This window comes from Hypanus sabinus, chromosome 7 (assembly GCF_030144855.1).
Source record: "Hypanus sabinus isolate sHypSab1 chromosome 7, sHypSab1.hap1, whole genome shotgun sequence".
Lineage (NCBI taxonomy): Eukaryota > Metazoa > Chordata > Chondrichthyes > Myliobatiformes > Dasyatidae > Hypanus > Hypanus sabinus.
Window position 1 is genome coordinate 86,179,803 of NC_082712.1, and position 21,660 is coordinate 86,201,462.

The 21,660-nt window shown below is 49.3% G+C and overlaps 1 protein-coding gene across 8 annotated transcripts in view; it reads left to right on the forward strand.

Annotated features, from left to right (window-relative positions):
* LOC132396933 (actin-like protein 6B) overlaps positions 1-21,660 on the forward strand; it is a 64,839-nt gene that overhangs the window by 15,868 nt on the left and 27,311 nt on the right. For 5 of the 8 annotated variants that reach the window (XR_009513180.1, XR_009513179.1, XM_059975051.1 and 2 more), the window contains exons 3-6: positions 6,432-6,597; positions 7,853-7,953; positions 18,416-18,502; positions 21,241-21,373. Coding sequence is in view for 6 of the 8 variants with exons in the window: in XM_059975051.1 (XP_059831034.1) it covers positions 6,432-6,597; positions 7,853-7,953; positions 18,416-18,502; positions 21,241-21,373 (487 nt within the window). In the remaining 2 variants the exon portion in view is untranslated. Of the gene's footprint in view, positions 1-6,431; positions 6,598-7,852; positions 7,954-18,415; positions 18,514-19,182; positions 19,250-21,240; positions 21,374-21,660 lie in introns of all 8 variants that reach the window. The other 3 variants (XM_059975053.1, XM_059975052.1, XM_059975054.1) reach the window with 3 other exon arrangements.

The window sequence follows — 21,660 nt, forward strand, 5'->3', positions numbered from 1 at the left end:
TTTGCCTCCCTCACCACTGACTCGACCTGCAAGTCAACCTTTAGGATGTTCTGCACAAGGACTCCCAAGTCCCTTTGCATCTCAGAATTCTGGAATTTTTCCCCATTTAGAAAATAGTCCACACATTTATTTCTACTACCAAAGTGCATGACCATGCATTTTCCAACATTGTATTTCATTTGCACTTTCCTGCCCACTCTCCTAATCAGTCCTAATCAGCCAGTGCTCTGACCATGCCAATAACTTTGCTGTAATATTATGGGGTCCTGATGTGGTAAGCAGCCTCATGTGTGACACCTTGTCAAAAGCCTTCTGAAAGATCAATATACAACATCCACTGCATCCCCTTTATCTATCCTACTTGTAATCCCCTCAAAGAATTCCAACAGGTTCATCAGGAAAGATTTTCCCTTAAGGAAATGATCTCTACCACTACCTCTTTCAGAACCCTTGGGTGCAGTTTGTCTGGTCCGGGTGACTTGTGTGCCCTTAGGTCTTCCAGCTTTTTGAGCACCTTCTCCCTTGTTATGGTAACTGTATTCTCCTCACTCCCTTCATACCCTTCAACATCAGGCACACTGCTAGTGTCTTGCACAGTGAAGACTGATGCAAAATACTCATTTAGTTCATCTACGATCTCCTTGTCCCCGTTATTATTTCTCCAGCCTCATTTTTTAGCAGTCCTATATCCACTCTCATCTCTTTTTTTTTACATACTTGAAAAAGCTTTTACTTTCCACTTTGATAGTGTTTGCTAGCTTGCTTTCATGTTTCATCTTTTCCTTCCTAATGATTCTTTTAGTTGCTCTCTGTAGGTTTTTAAAAGCTTCCCAATCCTCTGTCTTCCCACTAATTTTTGTTCTTTTCTATGCCGTCTCTTTTGCTTTTACATTGGCTTTGACTTCCCTTGTCAGCTACAGTTGTACTATTTTGCCATTTGAGTATTTCTTCCTTTTTGGAATACACCAATCCTGCACCACCTTCATTTTACCCTGAAACTCAGGCCATTGCTGCTCTACTGCCATCCCTGCCAACATTTCCTTCCTATTCCCTTTGGCCAACTCCGCCCTCATACCTCTGTAATTTTCCTTACTCCACTGAAATAATGCAATGTCAGACCTTGCTTTCTCCCTATCAGATTTCAAGTTGAACTCTGTCATATTGTGATCACTGTTTCCTGGAGGTTCTTTTGCCTTAAGCTGCCTAATAACCTCTGGTTCATTACATAACACCAAATCCAGTAGAGCTGGTCCCTTAAGCGTATGTTCGATGACAAACTGCTCTAAAAAGCCATTTTGTGGGCTCTCTTGAGGTGTGTTACCAGCCTGATTTTCCTAATTGACCTGCATGTTAAAATCTCCCATGACCATCATAATATTGCCCTTTTGACATGCCTTTTCTATTTCCTGTTGTAATCTGTGGTCCCAGCTACTGTTGGGAGGCCTGTATATAACTGCCAACAGGGTCCTTTCACCCTCGCAGTTCCTTAACTCAACCCACAAGGATTCAACATCTTCCGATCCTATGTCACATCTTTCTACTGATTTGATGCCATTCTTTACCAGCAGAGCCACACCACCACCCCCCCCCCCCCCCCCGCCTACCTTCCTATCCCTCCAATATAATGTGCAGCCTTGGACGTTCAACTCCCAACTACAACCAACCATGATTCAGCCACAACATCATAACCAACAATCTATAATAGTGCAACAAGATCATCCACCCATTTCCTATACCCCGTGCATTGAGAAATAACACTGAGTACTGTATTTGCTGCCCTTTTTGAGTCTGCATCCCTAATGCACTAGTAATCACCCTGCTGACTGCAATTTTGTCCCGTCATCTGCCTGCCCTTCCTGACAGTCTGACTGCACGCTATCTTTGCTTTTTTACCATCCATCCTGTCCTGAGTCCCTTCACTCCTGTTGCCAACCTCTTGCCAAATCACTTTAAACCCTTCCCAACAGCTCTAACAAACCTGCCCATCCCCTCCCAGCTTCTGGTGTTGTTCACGCTGTTCACCACCCTATCTGCCTGCCAACCCTCCTCCCCCCCAGCTGGATTCACCCATCACCTGCCAACCCTCCTCCCCCCCACCTGGATTCACCCATCACCTGCCAAACCTTGTTCCATCCTTCCCTGGATTCACCCATCACCTGCCAAACCTTGTTCCATCCTTCCCTCCATCTCAGCATGCCGGCTGTTTCCCTCCCTTCTGACGTTCAGTCCAGATGACACACACAGGCACCCTGACCTGCTGAGATCTGATTTGCATTTTGCTCTAGAGCAGGGGCTACCCAACCGGCGGTCCACAGACCCCCTGCTTAACGGTATGGGTTCATGGCATAAACAAGTTTGTTCTCTGGAGAATACAGGCCCCTCTGGAAGGATGTGAGTGTGACACCAGGATGTTGCCTGGAATGAAAGGCTGCAGTTGTAAGGAAAGACTGGGTGGTCTGGGTTTCTCCTCCCTGGATACCGAGCCGCTTTCCTCACTCCCACTGCTCTGCGGTTAGGTTGTTCTTCTTCGCGCCTTGTGGCGCATCGGGCAGCAACCTTGCCGCTTCCTCGGCATTTTTGTCTGCTTTTTATGAGGCCGACTTGCTAGCTTGACACTCAACCCAGCACGGATGGAAAGTGTGCAAAGGAGCCGGCCGGATTCGAACCCAGGACCACTCGCCCCGAGCGCCAGTGCAGATATCACTACACCACCAGCCGGCTATGTTCTGCGAAGTCCCAATATATTCTGTTATAGGATGATTAGGATGGAGTCTGTCTCGTTGTGGCCCATGCTGGGGTGTCCGATATAGGATGATTAGGATGGAGTCTGGACCTCACAGTCTGTCTGGTCGTGGCCCGTGCTGGGGTGTCCGATATAGGATGATTAGGATGGAGTCTGTCTGGTTGTGGCCCGTGCTGTGGTGTCCGATATAGGATGATTAGGATGGAGTCTGGACCTCACAGTCTGTCTGGTCGTGGCCCGTGCTGGGGTGTCCGATATTGAGGGACGGTGCAGAGCAGACCAGGGGCCGAGCCTTGACCTCACAGTCAGTCTGGTCGTGGCCCATGCTGTGGTGTCCGATATAGGATGATTAGGATGGAGTCTGGACCTCACAGTCAGTCTGGTCGTGGCCCATGCTGTGGTGTCTGATATTGAGGGACGGTGCAGAGCAGACCAGGGGGCGAGCCTTGCAGGATATTCAACTGAACTTTATTGATCACTCTGCTTCAACACGACGTTAACTCCGCCCATGTGGGAGCAGCCAACTGAGCGGCATAAGCATAACGCTACTAACCCCCACAAGGTGGTCTGCCTGCGCTGCACCTCGCCCATCACGACGACACTTTGTTCTGCGTGCCGTCCATGTTTTCTTTTCTCTTGTACAATCCTGATGTACAGACAGACAGACAGACATTATTGATCCCGAGGGAAATTGGGTTTCGTTACAGCCGCAACAACCAAGAATACAGAAGAAATATAGCAATATAAAACCATAAATAATTAAATAAAAATAGGTAAATTAGGCCAAGTGGAAGTAAGTCCAGGACCAGCCTATTGGCTCAGGGTGTCTGACACTCCGAGGGAGGAGTTGTAAAGTTTGATGGCCACAGGCAGGAATGACTTCCTATGATACTCAGTGTTACATCTCGGTGGAATGAGTCTCTGGCTGAATGTACTCCTGTGCCTAACCAGTACATTATGGAGTGGATAGGAGTCACTGTCCAAGATGGCATGCAACTTGGACAGCATCCTCTTTTCAGACACCACCATCGGAGAGTCCAGTTCCACCCCCACAACATCACTGGCCTTACGAATGAGTTTGTTGATTCTGTTGGTGTCTGCTACCCTCAGCCTGCTGCCCCAGCACACAACAGCAAACATGATAGCACTGGCCACCACAGCCTCGTAGAACATCCTCAGCATCGTCCGGCAGATGTTAAAGGACCTCAGTCTCCTCAGGAAGTAGAGACGGCTCTGACCCATCTTGTTGACAGCCTCAGTGTTCTTTGACCAGTCCAGTTTATTGTCAATTCGTATCCCCAGGTATTTGTAATCCTCCACTATGTCCATACTGACCCCTTGATGATGATCTGTCTGGAGATGTCACAACAAACAGAAGATTTTTTTTTGCACAAAACATTATGAAGGATGCATCTCACCCTAACCCTGGACTTTTTACTCTCCTCCCATCCAGTAGGTGCTACAGGAGCCTCCGCTCCCGCACCCTGAGGCTGTGACCCTGCTGAACCTCACATCACAGCGCTAAGCAGTATTGCACCCATATTGTACTGTCTCACTACTTTTATATTTGTGTGCTGTAGTACTTACTTTTTATTCGCAGTTATTTTGTAAATAACACTATTCTTTGCATCACACACAAAATGCTGGTAGAACACAGCAGGCCAGGCAGCATCGATAGGGAGAAGCGCTGTCGATGTTTTGGGCAGAGACCCTTCGTCAGGACTAACTGAAAGAAAAGATAGTAAGAGATTTGAAAGTAGTGGGGGGAGTGGAAAATGCGAAATGATAGGAGAAGACCGGAGGGGGAGGGATGAATCTGAGAGATGGAAAGTTGTTTGGCAAAAGGGATACAGAGCTAGAGAAGGGAAAGGATCATGGGACGGGAGGCCTAGGGAGAAAGAAAGTGGGAGGGGAGCACCAGAGGGAGATGGAGAACAAGCAAAGACTGATGGGCAGAGAAAGAAAAAAAGAGAGGGGGGGAATAAATAAATCAGGGATGGGGTAAGAAGGGGAGGAGGGGCAATAATGGAAGTTAAAGAAATCAATGTTCATGCCATCAGGTTGGAGGCTACCCAGCTGGTATATAAGGTGTTGTTCCTCCAACCTGAGTTTGGATTCATTTTGACAGTAGAGGAGGCCATGGATAGACATATCAGAATGAGAATGGGACGGGGAATTAAAATGTGTGGCCACTGGGAGATCCTGCTTTTTCTGGCGGACCGAGCGTAGGTGTTCAGCGAAACGGTCTCCCAGTCTGCGTCGGGTCTCACCAATATATAAAAGGCCACACCAGGAGCACCGGACGCAGTATACCACACCAGCCGACTCACAGGTGAAATGTCGCATCTCCTGGAAGGACTGTCTGGGGCCCTGAATGGTGGTGAGGGAGGAAGTGTAAGGGCAGGTGTAGCACTTGTTCCACTTACAATGATAAGTGCCAGGAGGGAGATCGGTGGGAAGGGATGGGGGGTACAAATGGACAAGGGAGCGATCCCTGTGGAAAGCAGAAAGGGGGGGAGGGAAAGATGCGCTTGGTAGTGGGATCCCGTTGGAGGTGGCGGAAATTACGGAGAATTATAAGTTGGACGCAGAGGCTGGTGGGGTGGTAGGTGAGGAATCCCGAGTGAGGTGGCAGGCGGATGGGATGAGGGCAGATATACGTGAAATGGGAGAGATGCGTTTGAGAGCAGAGTTGATGGTGGAAGAAGGGAAGCCCCTTTGTTTAAAAAAGGAAGACATCTCCTTCATCCTGGAATGAAAAGCCTCATCCTGAGAGCAGATGCAGTGGAGACAGAGGAATTGTGAGAAGGGTGTGGCATTTTTGCAAGAGACAGGATGGGAAGAGGAATAGTCCAGGTAGCTGTGAGAGTCTGTAGGTTTATAGTAGATATTAGTTGATAAGCCGTCTCCAGAGATGGAGACAGAAAGATCAAGAAATGGGAGGGAGGTGTCGGAAATGGACCAGGTAAATTTGAGGGCAGGGTGAAAGTTGGAGGCAAAGTTAATAAAGTCGACGAGCTCAGCATGCATACAGGAGGCAGGGCCAATGCAGTCATCGATGTAGCGAAGGAAAAGAGGGGGACGGATACCCGTATAGACTTGGAACATGGACTGCTCCACAAAGCCAACAAAAAGCCAGGCATAACTGGGACCCATGCGGTTTGGAGGAAGTGGGAGGAGCAAAAGGAGAAATCAATGAGAGGAAGGACTAATTCTGCTAGACAGAGGAGAGGGGAACTGGTTAGGTCTGAAATCCAAAAAGAAGCGGAGAGCTTTGAGCCCTTCCTGGTGGGGGATGGGGGTATATAGGGACTGGACGTCCATGGTGAAAATAAGACGGTGGGCATTCTTTGCATTTCTGTTTAGATGCTAAATGCATATCATTGGCTTTGTATCTGTACTTGGCACAATGACAATAAAGTTGAATCTAATCTAATCTCTGTATGTGTGCCAATAATGAACCCGTTGCCAGTTGACTGGTGTGATGTACGTGGGGGTTGCAGGCAGGTATGTGGGTGAGTGAATGGGAGGGTGAGACAGGGGCTTGTTTTGGCACGTTCACTTTGCTTTGTTGCTGCCCTGCTAAACACTGTGATGTATCTTCGGCAGGAGTGTGCCCCATTCCTCAGGTGAGACCGGAGACCAGGATAAAGATCTTGTCTCATCATGTCTCCCTTTGTTCCTTCAGGCTGACTTCCCCACCACCGTGGGGCTTCTCAACCACGATGAGACGTCACTGGACATTGACGGGGAGAAGGATACCAAGTCCGGGAAGACTTACTACATTGACACCAACTCGCTGCACGTTCCGCGGGAGGGGGTGGAGGTCATCTCGCCTCTGAAGAATGCAATGAGTGAGTAAGAGGGGAAGGAAGTGTGGAGGCATTGCAGGTTTGACTGGATTTACCCTCAGCACCCTGCCCACTGTTCTCCAGGTTCCCCAGTGCATCCACTATCTCCTTGCAGGAACACGAGCTTCCTGGAGACTTGTCACATCCCTGTGTGTGAACCAGGGGCCTTCTCACTGAACACTGTCCGATCCCATCTCCAAGAATCAGACATGTTGTGCAGCTCCTTCCTCAACGTCCCATCACACACTCCCACGGTCAGACAGAGTGAAGCTCCCTCCACACTGTCCCATCACACACTCCCAGAGTCAGACACAGAGTGAAGCTCCCTCCACACTGTCCCATCACACACTCCCAGAGTCAGACACAGAATGAAGCTCCATCTACACTGTCCCATCACACACTCGCAGGGTCAGACACAGAGTGAAGTTCCCTCTACACCGTCCCATCACACACTCCCAGGGTCAGACAGAGAGTGAAGCTCCCTCCACACTGTCCCATCACACACTCCCAGGGTCAGACACAGAGTGAAGCTCCCTCTACACTGTCCCATCACACAATCCCAGGGTCAGACACAGAGTGAATCTCCCTCCACACTGTCCCATCACACACTCCCAGGGTCAGACACAGAGTGAAGCTCCCTTCACACTGTCCCATCACACATTCCCAGGGTCAGACACAGAGTGAAGCTCCCTCTACACTGTCCCATCACACACTCCCAGGGTCAGACACAGAGTGAATTTCCCTCCACACCGTCCCATCACACACTCCCAGGGTCAGACACAGAGTGAAGTTTCCTCTACACTGTCCCATCACACACTCCCAGGGTCAGACACAGAGTGAAGCTCCCTCTACACTGTCCCAACACACACTTCCAGGGTCAGACACAGAGTGAAGCTCCCTCTACACTGTCCCATCACACACTCCCAGGGTCAGACACAGAGTGAAGTTCCCTCTACACTGTCCAGTGTCTCCTCTTAACATTCCAAAATTTATTTGTGTGAGGTTTAGATGCCACATTCCAATAATGCTTTTTGTTTTTATCCTGTTTTCCTTTACCTGTGGGTTTTAGCTCCCCTCGCTTTTCCTGCTCTCCATTCCCCTTTCTGAGCCTTCCAACCCTTTCACTAATCTTGAAGCTTCCCAAACCTCCTCTGCTCCTTTGAACACTCCTCCTCCCTCCCACTCCCCAGTTGAATGCTCTTTCTGCAAGCTTTGGCTGGGCTGACTGGTGACTGTTGCTCTGCTCTGCCCCCTGCAGTCGAGGACTGGGACTGCTTCCAGGCCATTCTGGACCACACCTACACCAAACACATCAAGTCAGAGCCCAGCCTGCACCCTGTGCTCATGTCGGAGGCGCCGGTGAGTGAGGCCGAGGCCTAGGTGGGGGTGTGTGGGGACTGGGGAGCCAAGCTGACAGAGTCTCCTGGGTGTGTGGGTGGACAGGCAGGCCTTTAGACTGTGAGGGTGCTGTCTGAGTCCAAACAAGAGGCTGGGGTCTGAATTGTTGCCAGGGCGATGGGACTCGGTAGTTCTGACTGGGAGGCGCTGCGGAACTCTGACTGGGGTGGTAGCTTGAAGGTGTGGGGGCTGTGGTTTTAAAGGGTTTACTAATCCTTTACAGAACCCCGAAACCCCTTGGTGATTCCGACTCCTGTGGTTGTCCGGCTGACGCTCTCAGCCAGAGAGATACAGCATGGAAAGGGGCCCTTCGGCTGACCATTCTAGCCCCTTTAGGCCCAGGCTTTGGTTCATGACCTTTCACCTCCCAGCTCCGAAGGAAAGAGACCCCTGTGGTCACAGGCAGAATGTGGAATCTCCATAGCAATCCATCTCATCTCCCTTTACTTTGATGGAGTAGTACAGAGCTGGGAAAGGTCGTGGCCGAGGCTTCGTGCATCAAGGTGTTTCTTCATGTCCCACTTTCTCCCCTAAAAAAGCTCTGCCCAAGACCACATCAAAGTACAGAGACCAATCCATCTGACAGACTCACTTCCCCTCCCTTTGACTCTGCTGCTTCACGCTGCCTCAGTAAAGCGGCCCCTCCCACCTGGACATTCTCCCTTCTCCCTTCGGGCAGAGGATACAAAAGCCAGAAAGCACCTACCACCAGGCCAAAGGAACACCGTCTAGCCTGCTGTCCAGGTCCCAATTTAGATTTCAGATTCATTTACATTGCGCCATTTGCATTAACAACCTCAGGGTCTGCTGGGGGCAGACGGTAAGCATTGCCACACGTCCAGCGCCAACGTTGCCTGTTCACCAGGTGTCCAGACTGTATACTGACTAGGGAGACGGACTGAACGAAGTTGGACATCTTGGAATGCTCACCCCCAGCCCAAACACCATGGTGGGTTCCCATCAGCCACGGGGAGGGTGGGGGGGGGGTCTAAGTTTCCCTGGTAGTTACGTCCCAAGGGGAAGGTCTTGGTGTTGAGGCTGGGTGTTATGTTTCGTAACTTCAAAATATTAAACTAATTCAAAGGAAGATGCGGGGAGCCCGGGAATATGGGTGTAATTGCATCTTTAAGCGAGGCATGCATATATCTCATGTGATAACATATGTAGTTAACGTAGTTTGTACATATAACCTATAATTAATTATTGAAATGTACGAGAATGAACTTCCAGTTGGCAGCCACATGGAGTAGTCGCAGAGAGTGGGTGTTCTGTCCTATTTTCTATCTCCACACTCCTTCTTCCCCCTTTTCTCACACCAAACTGTTGGACTTTTTGCTCTTCCCCCTGCCCATGACTACGCTCGCTTCACAATGACCTCAAAGAGTACTAAAGTTGTGGAAAAAGACGATTCAGTGGCTGGCCTGACAGTAGAGGTAATCTCCACGTTACTAGACCAACACCGTGTAGCGTTAGCGGCCAAATTTTCAACTTCTGTCAGCCTGCTGGAAGCGAAACTCGACCAAATCCAATGCAACACGAGTGAATCTGCAGATGCTGGAAATAAATAAAAACACAGGCCAGACAGCATCCATGGGAGGAGGTGGCATAAGACGGGAATGATCAGAACTGTGAATGTGTGTTTCTTGTAGAAATGCAATTGCTGTATTAAACTGTTTGAGATGTGAGAACACCTTCCTTCTTTTAACAGGGTGGTTCAACCCCTTGACATTCCAGCTCAGAAAATTTAACGGACAAACCATTCTCCTTTAAAAAAGATACAGGTTGATAGGCATAAGCGGTGTCAAGATTTTGGGCATCAGCTCTGGGGCAAAAGTGTAAAACAAAGAGAAACAGGGCAGAACTAAATCCTGTATAGCAAGGACTTCTAAGGGTTCTTAAAACAGTCCTGGCATTGGAGTACCCTCCCCCAACCCCCCAACCCACAACAAGGCAACTGCCAAAGAACATAGCAACAAGCTCTTAAGAACAATAATCACCCAACAGTACATCTTCAACTCCATTATTGTTATTTAAAGGAAACAGTAAGCATTTAACATTCCTAAACTGACATTGTGCTTAGTGAGAGATAAAACAATTCCCCCAAGGTTTATTAAACATGGCTCAGGAAAATGAATCATAAATCAAAAATATAAACTGATATTTGAAGGAAGTGGAAAAATAAAAAATAAACAGACTTTACCCAGTGCTCTTCTCACAAAAGGTTGTAGAGTTCATTGAATTGGAGGTAGAAGGAAATACTCGAGAGAGGGAGCAGTCCGAGTGAATTTTATTCCACCTGTCGTGGTAGTCTGCACCTAACCTGGCCAAGTCAGACCAGACCTCGCTGTCCAAGCACTACTAACGTTACCTGGCAGAGGGTATGGGAGGAAAGTATTTTATGAAGAGTTCAGTGTAGTGGGGAGGCTGTCGATGCATTTCTGTGCTTCGTCTACTGAGCGTAGCCACTTGTGGCTGGGAAGTGTAATGCGGAGCTGTGCAGGGTGTAGAAGGGAAGGTCTGAATCCTCGGTTGTATAGCTCCATCGTTACTTCTCTGTACTCGGCTCACAGGCTCAGGAGAGTCGTCCTCCACAACCCCAATCTGCTGGCCGCGGTATTCTAGCATCCCTCTCCGCCGGGCCTCTCTAACCAGGAGAGGTGGTGAAGTTGAAGAATGACCGGGCGTGGTCTCTGTCCTGGGGCTGGTTTAGCTGCCAGTGAACGGTGGGCTCTATCAGTCTCCGGCGGGGATGGGAGCGTCTCATTCCCGAAGATCCCACAAAACAGAGTGGAATTCTGCCGGCATTCGATAGATTCCGACAGGCCCAGGACGCGTAGGTTCTCCAGGTCAGTAACTTTAGCCATTAGCTTGGTACTGTTCTCACGTAAGCTGGAGCAGGCGTTTTCCAGCTGACGGACGATCTGGCTCAGGTCGCCCGTAGTGAGCTCGAGGGAGAGAGGGTGAGCGTTGGCCATGGTCCGCCACTTCGCATCGGAATTGGATAAAAACACAAAGTGCTGGCAGAACTCAGCAGGCCAGACAGCATCTATGGGAGGAGGTAGTGACGACATTTCGGGCCGAAACCCTTCATCAGGAGTGAAGTAACATGGGATGGTCGAGGGGGGGGATAAGAAGTGGGGGGAGGGATGAAGTAGAGAGCTGGGAAGTGATAGGCTGGAGGGAAATGGGCTGGGGGGGGGGAAGGTGGAGAATTATGGGAAATAAAAGAGAAAGAAAGGTAGGGCTGGGTGGAGAGATTATAGTGAGGGGGGAAAGAGAGAGAAAGAGAACTAGACTAAATTTATAGATAGGGATGGGGTAAGGGGGGGGCAGGAGTATCAATAGAGGTCTGTGAGTTGAATGTTCATGCCGGCAGGTAGGAGGCTACCTAGGCGGGAGATAAGGTATTGCTCCATTGACATGCGTGTGGCCTCATCTTGACGGTAGAGGAGGCCATGAACAGACATGTCGGAGTGGGAGTGGTCTGTGGAATTGAAGTGTGTGGCCACAGGGAGATCCCGCCACTGCTGGAGGACCGAGCGCCGGTGTTCGGCGAAACGGTCTCCCAGTCTGCGGCGGGTCTCCCCAATGTATAAATGGCCACATCGGGAGCACCGGATACAGTATATCACCCCGGCTGACTCGCAGGTGAAGTGGTGCCTCACCTGAAAGGACTGTCTGGGGCCTGGGATGGTGGTGAGGGAAGAAGTGTGGGGGCAGGTGTAGCACTTCTTCCGTTTGCAGGGATGAGTGCCCGGAGGGAGGTCGGTGGGGAGGGATGGGGGGGGGGGATGAATGGACAAGGGAGTCACGTAGGGAGCGATCCCTGCGGAAAGCCGAGAATGGGGGGGGAGGGGAAGATGTGGGTGGTGGTGGGATCAAGTAGGAGGTGGCGGAAGTTACAGAGGATTATACGTTGGATCAGTAGGCTGGTAGGGTGATAGGTGAGGACCAGGGGGACTCTATCCCTGGTGGACTGGCGGGGGGATGGGGTGAGGTGCGTGAAATACGGGAGACATGATGGACGGCAGATTTGATAGTGGACGAAGGGAAGCCCCTTTCTTTATGAAAATATCCCAGGTTACTTCACTCCTGATGAAGGGTTTCGGCCCGAAATGTCGTCACTACCTCCTCCCATAGATGCTGTCTGGCCTGCTGAGTTCTGCCAACACTTTGTGTTTTTATCCAATTCCGATGCGAAGTGGCGGACCATGGCCAACGCTCACCCTCTCTCCCTCGAGCTCACTACGGGCGACCTGAGCCAGATCGTCCGTCAGCTGGAAAACGCCTGCTCCAGCTTACGTGAGAACAGTACCAAGCTAATGGCTAGTTACTGACCTGGAGAACCTACGCGTCCTGGGCCTGTCGGAATCTATCGAATGCCGGCAGAATTCCACTCTGTTTTGTGGGATCTTCGGGAATGAGACGCTCCCATCCCCGCCGGAGACTGATAGAGCCCACCGTTCACTGGCAGCTAAACCAGCCCCAGGACAGAGACCACGCCCGGTCATTCTTCAACTTCACCACCTCTCCTGGTTAGAGAGGCCCGGCGGAGAGGGATGCTAGAATACCGCGGCCAGCAGATTGGGGTTGTGGAGGACGACTCTCCTGAGCCTGTGAGCCGAGTACAGAGAAGTAACGATGGAGCTATACAACCGAGGATTCAGACCTTCCCTTCTACACCCTGCACGGCTCCGCATTACACTTCCCAGTGGTGACAAAAAGTAATGGTGGAGCTATACAACCGAGGATTCAGACCTTCCCTTCTACACCCTGCACAGCTCCGCATTACACTTCCCAGCCACAAGTGGCTACGCTCAGTAGACGAAGCACAGAAATGCATCGACAGCCTCCCCACTACACTGAACTCTTCATAAAATACTTTCCTCCCATACCCTCTGCCAGGTAACGTTAGTAGTGCTTGGACAGCGAGGTCTGGTCTGACTTGGCCAGGTTAGGTGCAGACTACCACGACAGGTGGAATAAAATTCACTCGGACTGCTCCCTCTCTCGAGTATTTCCTTCTACCTCCAATTCAATGAACTCTACAACCTTTTGTGAGAAGAGCACTGGGTAAAGTCTGTTTATTTTTTATTTTTCCACTTCCTTCAAATATCAGTTTATATTTTTGATTTATGATTCATTTTCCTGAGCCATGTTTAATAAACCTTGGGGGAATTGTTTTATCTCTCACTAAGCACAATGTCAGTTTAGGAATGTTAAATGCTTACTGTTTCCTTTAAATAACAATAATGGAGTTGAAGATGTACTGTTGGGTGATTATTGTTCTTAAGAGCTTGTTGCTATGTTCTTTGGCAGTTGCCTTGTTGTGGGTTGGGGGGTTGGGGGAGGGTACTCCAATGCCAGGACTGTTTTAAGAACCCTTAGAAGTCCTTGCTATACAGGATTTAGTTCTGCCCTGTTTCTCTTTGTTTTACACTTTTGCCCCAGAGCTGATGCCCAAAATCTTGACACTGCTTATGCCTATCAACCTGTATCTTTTTTAAAGGAGAATGGTTTGTCCGTTAAATTTTCTGAGCTGGAATGTCAAGGGGTTGAACCACCCTGTTAAAAGAAGGAAGGTGTTCTCACATCTCAAACAGTTTAATACAGCAATTGCATTTCTACAAGAAACACACATTCGCAGTTCTGATAATTCCTGTTTTATGTCATGATGGGCGGGCCAGTAGTTCCACTCCACTTTTCAGGCTAAAGCCAGGTTGTGGGGGGGGGGGTGTCTCAATCCTCGTAAACCGAAACAGTCCCTTTGAGCTCAACACAATATCAGACACCAATGGCTGTTTTGCCATTGTCTTGGGAAATTATATAATACATTGGTAGTGCTGACTACTATATATGCTCCTAACTCGGATGATGTGGACTTCTTTGAACGTTTTTTTTTCTGTGCTGCCTGATTTGAGTTCACACTCTCTCATACTAAGTGGAGACTTCAACTGTTGGTTAGATCCAGTGCTGGATCGATTGTCTCCTATTCCCAGAGTACTAAGCAAATCTGCCTCATTAATTCAGTCCTTCCTCTCCAACAATGGCATCTCCGATGTATGGCGCTTTCTCCACCCAAATAAGAGAGAGTATTCTTTCTTCTCAAACGTCCATCACACCTTTTCTAGAATTGACTACTTTTTAATTGATAATCGGCTGATTCCGTCGGTCCGTTCCTTGTTTATCAGAGCATAGTGATATCAGACCATGCTCCGGTTGTCCTGTCTATAATTCTTCCTGGCCTTCCCCAAATAGGTAAGCATTGGCATTTCAATTTGACCTTACTGTTAAATAATGATTTTGTAAAATTTATGGAGGACCAGATAATCTTTTTCCTTAATACCAATATGTCACCTGAAACCTCAAGCCTGGTTGTTTGGGATGCTATGAAAGCATTCCTCAAGGGTCAAAATATGAAAAAAAAGACCCATAAAGAATGACTAGATCTGGCCAATCAAATTAAAGAAATAGACCAACAATATGCTCAAATTAAAAATTCAGAGCTGTACAAAAAATGAGTGGAACTCCAAACTAAATTTGACCTTATTTCCACTCACTCAATCGAACGCCAACTTTTGAAGATCAAGAACTCGTTCTGTATCCATGGTGACAAATCTGGTAAATTTTTAGCCAACCAATTAAGGGGCCTCAAAGCCAAACAACACATCACAAAACTTCAAATGGAAAACGGAAGCATCATCTTGAATCACTCTGGAATCAATGACACATTCAGGAATTTTTATTCCCAACTTTACACTTCTGAATCCCCAAATTGTAACATTTCGGTCGAGAATTTTTAAAACAGCTTAAATATCCCCACGCTCTCTCCTGATCTCAAATTGAGACTGAATGAGCCAATATCATCTCTGCAGACTGGTAAATCTCCAGGACCCGATGGGTTCCCTGTACAATTTTTTAAATGATTTTTGTCACTGCTCTCACCTCAATTAACCTTGGTTTTATCTGATTTGTTTGAACAAGGTAAACCGCCAGCGTCATTTAATGAGGCATGCATCACTCTTCTAGCGGGGAGAGGCAAAGATCCAACAGAGTGCTCCTCATACAGGCCAATCTCTCTGTTAAATGTTGATGTCAGAATCTTAGCTAAAGTTCTGGCCCATAGATTGGAGAACACCTTACTCTCAATTATTTCTGAAGATCAAACCGGCTTTGTTAAAAACTGCCTCCCCTTTTTTTAACATACACCGTCTATTAAGTATTTCATACTCACCTTCATTTGGGACTCCTGAATGTGCCATCTCCTTAGATGCAAAGAAAGCGTTCGACCATGTGGAATGGAATTACCTCTTTGCTGTTTTAGAAAATTTTGATTTTGGACCAAGTTTTATCACATGGATTAACTGTTATATTCGTGTCACTGCCTCTGTTTTGATCAACTCTCAGCAATCCCAACTTTTCAACCTCAAATGTGGAACCCGCCAAGGGTGCCCTTTAATCCTTTTACCCTTTGATCTGGCCATAGAGCCACTGACGATTGCATTCTGCAGTTGTGCAGATCTGATGGGGATTTGGAGGGAGGGAGTTGAGCACAAAGTCTCTCTTTATGCTGATGATCTTTTACTTTTTATATCAAACTCGATCACCTCCTTATCCCCATGTTCTCATCACTCCTTAACAAATTTAGCCAGTTTTTAGGATACAAACTTAACTTACACAAGAGCAAACGTTTTTCAATGAATGGAGAAACACAAGCATCAGAGTTCCATAACCTCCCTTTTAAGGGAATGAATAACCAATTTCCTTACCTTGGCATCACAGTAACAAGGAATTATAAGTGTCTTTTTGAGAAAACTATTAATTTGTTAAATCATACAAAACGGAGCCCAGCACAGTGGTCACCCCTGTTCATATCCCTGATGGGCTGAATTAATATTGTCAAAATGAACATCCTTCCTAAGTTCTCATACCTTTTTCAATCCATACCAATTTTCATTCCTAAAGTCTTCTTTGACTTGTTAGACTCAGTCATATTGTCCGACTTATGGAAAGGCTGAATAAAGTCCATCTTCAAAAATCTAGAAGTGTTGGGGGCATGACTCTGCCCAGTTTCCGTTTCTATTACTGGGCAGCTAACATAGGCTATCTCATCTTTTGGTCTCATTTTTACAACCAACCTGACTGCCCAATATGGGTGGCAATGGAGCTGAACTCTATTAAGAATTTCTCCATCTCCGCACTTCTTGGATCTGCACTCCCTTTTCTTATGCCTAAACCAATTGCTAATCGTGTTATCAGGCACACCCTGAGAGTGTGGGCTCAGTTCAGAAAGCATGGCTTCTCTCTTTCAGATCCTATTCTATATGATCACCTCTTCCAGCCTTCTATACATGATCCAACATTTCAAGACTGGTACAGAAATGGCATCCGGCGCTTTAAAGATCTTTTTATAGATGACTGCTTTGCATCACTTGAACAAATATCTGCAAAGTTCAACCTACCCAACACTCACTTCTTCAGAGATTTGCAAATTAGACATTTTATCAGCCCTTTGATATCAAATTTCCCTGAGGCACCTGACACAAACATCGTTGATATGTGTCTCTGCATGAATCCCTTGCGCAAAAGTCTAATATCTACTATTTGTGACAAGCTAACAGTTCTGAGGCAAGCCCCCCCTGACAAAATTATAACCGTCTGGGAGCAAGGTTTATGTTTCTCACTGTCAGACAATGTATGGGATTCATTTCTCAAGTTAGTTAACTCAACATCTTTAAGTGCCCGCCACTGCCTGTTACAGTTCAAGGTCGTAAACGGGGCCCATGTGTCAAAAACTCAATTATCTCACATTTACCCAGGTGTTAATCCCTGTTGTGACAAACGCAAAAGGGGTGGGGCTTCCCTTATTCACATGTACTGGACGTGCCCTGGCTTGGAATAATACTGGAGAGATGTTTTCCAAACTCTATCCCAAATACTTAATTACAGTCTGGAGCCTAGCCCTTTGATTGCTCTTTTCATTACCTCCGGAGAGGGGGACATGCACCTAAGTTGGACCAAACGTCGCATACTGTCTTCTGCCTCTCTTTTGGCCAGGCGCGCAGTCTTGCTCAGGTGGAGGGATGCTGCCCCGCCCACCCACGCTCAGTGGCTTGGGGACATCATGTCCAGGATATATCTTGAGAAGATCCATTATTCAACTCTCAACTCAGACGTAAAGTTCCAAAAGGTGTGGGGACCCTTTCTTGAATATTTTCAGAATTCCCAGCCAAACTAAAGGTCCATCCTTTCTTCCTTTCCTCTGCAAATAAATTTCCTTTCCTTTCCCTGACCTCCAGCATTCTCCAGTAACATTCTACGGACTCAGACATGTAAACATACAACAGTCAATGTGTTAGGAAAATACACCACCTCTATACCATTGCAGCTCTGTGGGGACAAAAGTTCTGTTTAACCCTTTTTGCTAGTGCAATGATGGCTTGTTGGGGACTGGGAGGTGTGGGGAGGCAATCAAGGCATGATTGTACTATGGGTGCATCTCTTTCATAGATGTCAGTTGTACATTTGATACCTTTGTTATACACTGCCCAAACTTCCTTTATACTATGCTCTCTTTATTTTAAAAAAACAATAAAAATATTGCTGAGAAAAAAATGTAGAAGAATCATAATGAAACAATATATACGCAAGATTTCTCAAATATTACATGGACAACACCGTGGCAGCTGGCCAGTGGTGTAGTGGTATCAGCACTGGACTTCGAGGCGAGTGGTCCCAAGTTCGAATCCAGCTGGGTCCTTCCACGCTCTCCACTCATGCTGGACTGAGCATCGAGCAACTCAGCCTCGTAAAGAAAACAGACCAATGCTACGGAAACAGCAGAACAGTCGCCCAATGGGCCATAAAGCGCAGAAAGGAACAACAACAACCGACCAGAGAGGCAGGACCGGAGAGGAAAAGGCAGTGCTGGGGGATGGAACGCCAGAGAGTCGAGTCGCAGAAGTAGGATTCATATGGGATTAGTTTGAATTGGTATAGACTTGATGGGCTGAAGGGCCTGTTTCTCTGCCAGACCTGCCCCCTTGCCTCCCCGGTGCGGTTTGTGGGCCAGGTTGGGTTAGGATGAGATGGGTGGGGTATGAGGGGAAGGTGGAGGCAGACTGCACCGTTGCCTATGGACTCATTTTGAAGGACTCTACCCCTCCTTGTCAGTATCTACTTATTTACCAGTCAATCTGTGTGCCAATCTGTCGATCTATTTATTTTGTAGTTTGTCTTCTTTTGCACACTGGCTGTTTGTCAATCTGTGTAATTTTTCATTGAATCGATTGTAGCTTTTTTTACTGTGAATGCCCACAAGAAATTAGATCTCAGGGCTGTACTTGCTGACGGATACAGCTTTGACGATAAATTTAATTTGAACACTGTACTTTGACCGGGCCTCTCCTCTGCTTGCTTCCAGTGGAACACCCGGGCCAAGCGGGAGAAGCTGACCGAGCTGATGTTCGAGCACTACAACATCCCCGCGTTCTTCCTCTGCAAGACCGCGGTACTTACAGCGTATCCTCACAGCGGACCCGGCCGTGAATCTGCACCGGCGGGGGGGTAGGAGGGAGGGGTGTGTAAGGGGTACCTCCCTCAATCCCACCACCCTCCACCTCTGTGCCCACCCTGATAAGGTTAAGGACTGCTACCTCCCCCATCCCATTCATCCCTCCCCCCCACCATAACGTTAGCCTCACTGCTAACTGCCCAAGCCTTCATTCCCTTTGACCAATACAGTATGGGAAAAGGCAATTTGGCCCATCATGTCTCTGCTGGAACTGGCCCGCAGCCGACAGGCCTCTGTCTCCTTGAAATCCTTGTTCCCTCAGCTTAAACCTCTTGTGTTTGATATTTCCAGCCTGTCTACCGTACCTGTGCCCTTCACAAGCTTGTAAGCTTTGAGAAGGAGCCCCCACAGCCTCCGGAGAAGACAACTAAAGTTTGTTCAGTTCTCCTTACAGTTCCTCCTACCCCTGGTAAACCTCTTCTGCACCTCCTCCACGTCCTCCTTGTAATGTGGGTGACTTGAACTAAGCAGGAATGATCTGCTGGAGGAACCCTGGAGGAGGTGATGCAGGGTCTCAAGCCAAAACGCTGGCAGTTCCTCCACAGATGCTGCTCGACCCTCCGAGTTCCTGCAGCAGGTTACATGTTGGTCTCTGAACTCTGTTTTCCTTCCCCCAGCCCTGCGACCCTCGGCTCCAGGTTTCGGGCTTGCTGATTTGCCACACGTGCTTCGAAACGTACGGTGGTACGCTTCAACAACCTACGCCCAAGGGTGCGCTGGGGGAAGCCCACTAATGTCGCCATGCATTCAGGCACCCGCATAGCGTGCCTGCAACAACAGAAACAGCCAAGCCAGCTCCTTTCCCGACCTTCCCACCCGCTCGCGAGCATGCACATACGCACAGACAGGTCCCCAAGTCTAGGACAGGCCACTGGGCCTGGGCTTTTGACTTGTGACCCTCCATCCCTGGGACTCACCAACCTAGGAGTGGGGGGGAGGATTATTGCAGTCCTTCGTGCCTCCTACCCGCACATATCCTCAAGCCGGGACCCACTGACCTCCAGGGATAGTCCCTAGTGCCTGCTGAGCAATGGCTCTGCTTGCCCCAACTTCTCCGCATATCCAAGCGTTCGGCCTCCATGGTTTACCAGATATGTGCATCCCCGCTGATTGCTGGTGGTGGCTCCATGGTCAGGGATCTCCCCTACCTCCTCAAGGTCACTCGTCCAGAGACTGGAGTCGATAATGAAGGCTGACTATCTCTACACTAAAGGAGAGCTGGCTTCCCTCAGGACCAGCTGAAGCTAAAGGGAGGGAAAGGTGCTGAGTTCAGTACACTGAGACCCTTTCTTGCCCCCCTGTGCATCTGTGTCATGTTACCCGAGTACCCTTCAATCCTCTCTCCCTCCTCCTCCTCCTCCTCTCCTTTATACTCCACATTCCACCTTTGACCCTCTCTCTGCTCATTTCCTTGCCCCCCTTGCCCAATATTCTGGTCATGTTTCAAAGATCTGCTCCTTGTCCCCCTCTGTTCTGTGGGATCTTGCTTTGCAAACTGGTCACCATATTTCCCAGCATTGGCAACGGGGCTGCCCCTGGAATGCCCTCCCCGACTGCGGAGTGCTAACTTTGTAATGCCTCCGGGCAAATTGTGCCCAGCTCCCTCCCTATTGGGGCTCGGGGGTGGGGGGTGGGTGGGTGGATCTCCCACTCTCCTTGCTGGTGTGATGTGCTCCCTCCCTGTGGCGGCAGAGCGTCACTCGTGTCACCTCCCCCCTCTGGGATGGGGGTGGGTTAGGGTCTGTAAACTGCAAGGAAAACCACCCTACAGGGTGGGAAACTCATGGAGAGGTGTGGCTGGTTCGGTGCGTTGGGGTGGTGGGAGGAGTGGAGGAGGTATGAGCGGCTGGGGAGAGGGGAGGGCTGGGAAGGGAGGAGATGGCCGTCACCTCGCTCCCCCTCCCACTGTGGATTCTGTGTTCGTCCTCGACTCCACTCCCCCTCCCGCTGCGGATTCTGTGTCCGTCCTCGACTCCACACCCCTCCCGCTGCGGATTTTGTGTCCGTCCTTGACTCTTCTCACCCCACCCCCGCTGTGAATTCTGTGTCCGTCCTCGACTCCACTCCGTGAGTGGAGTTTGTAGATTGTAGCTCCCCCTCCCGCTGTGGATTCTGTGTCTGTCCTTGACTCCACTCCCCACCACTCCCACTGTGGATTCTGTGTCTGTCCTTGACTCCACTCCCCCCACCCCTGCTGCGGATTCTGTGTCTGTCCTTGACTCCACTCCCCCTCCCACTGTGGAGTGGAGGAGGTGTGAGCGGCTGGGGAGAGGGGAGGGCTGGGAAGGGAGGAGATGGCCGTCACCTCGCTCCCCCTCCCACTGTGGATTCTGTGTCCGTCCTTGACTCCACTCCCCCTCCCGCTGTGGATTCTGTGTCCGTCTTTGACTCCACTCCCCCTCCCGCTGTGGATTCTGTGTCCGTCCTTGACTCCACTCCCCCCACCCCTGCTGCGGATTCTGTGTCTGTCCTTGACTCCACTCCCCCTCCCGCTGTGGATTCTGTGTCCGTCCTTGACTCCACTCCCCCTCCCGCTGTGGATTCTGTGTCCGTCTTTGACTCCACTCCCCCCACCCCTGCTGCGGATTCTGTGTCCGTCCTTGACTCCACTCCCCCTACCCCCGCTGCAGATTCTGTGTCCGTCCTTGACTCCACTCCCCCTACCCCCGCTGCAGATTCTGTGTCCGTCCTTGACTCCGCTCCCCCACTGCAGCTTTGCCAACGGTCGATCCACAGGACTGGTCCTGGACAGCGGAGCCACGCACACCACCGCCATCCCTGTCCACGATGGCTACGTCCTCCAGCAAGGTGAGAGTGGCTCAAGCTACCCCCTCTCCTTCCCCAATCTGCCCCCACACTTCTCCTCCCCTTGTGGGGGGCAAACCCCCTATTTGCTGTCAAGTTCATTGACCGGGGTTCGTCCGCTCACCCTAGGCCCAATGGGACCCAAGCCTGTGTGTATTGTGTTCAGTCAGGGAAGAGATGTATGTTCCTGTAGAACACTTAGGGCAGGGCGTACACTCATTAAATCAGGTGTCGAACTGTTCCCCCCCCCCCCCGGCCCCCCCCATTATTCTCTCCGGATGAAGAAAATT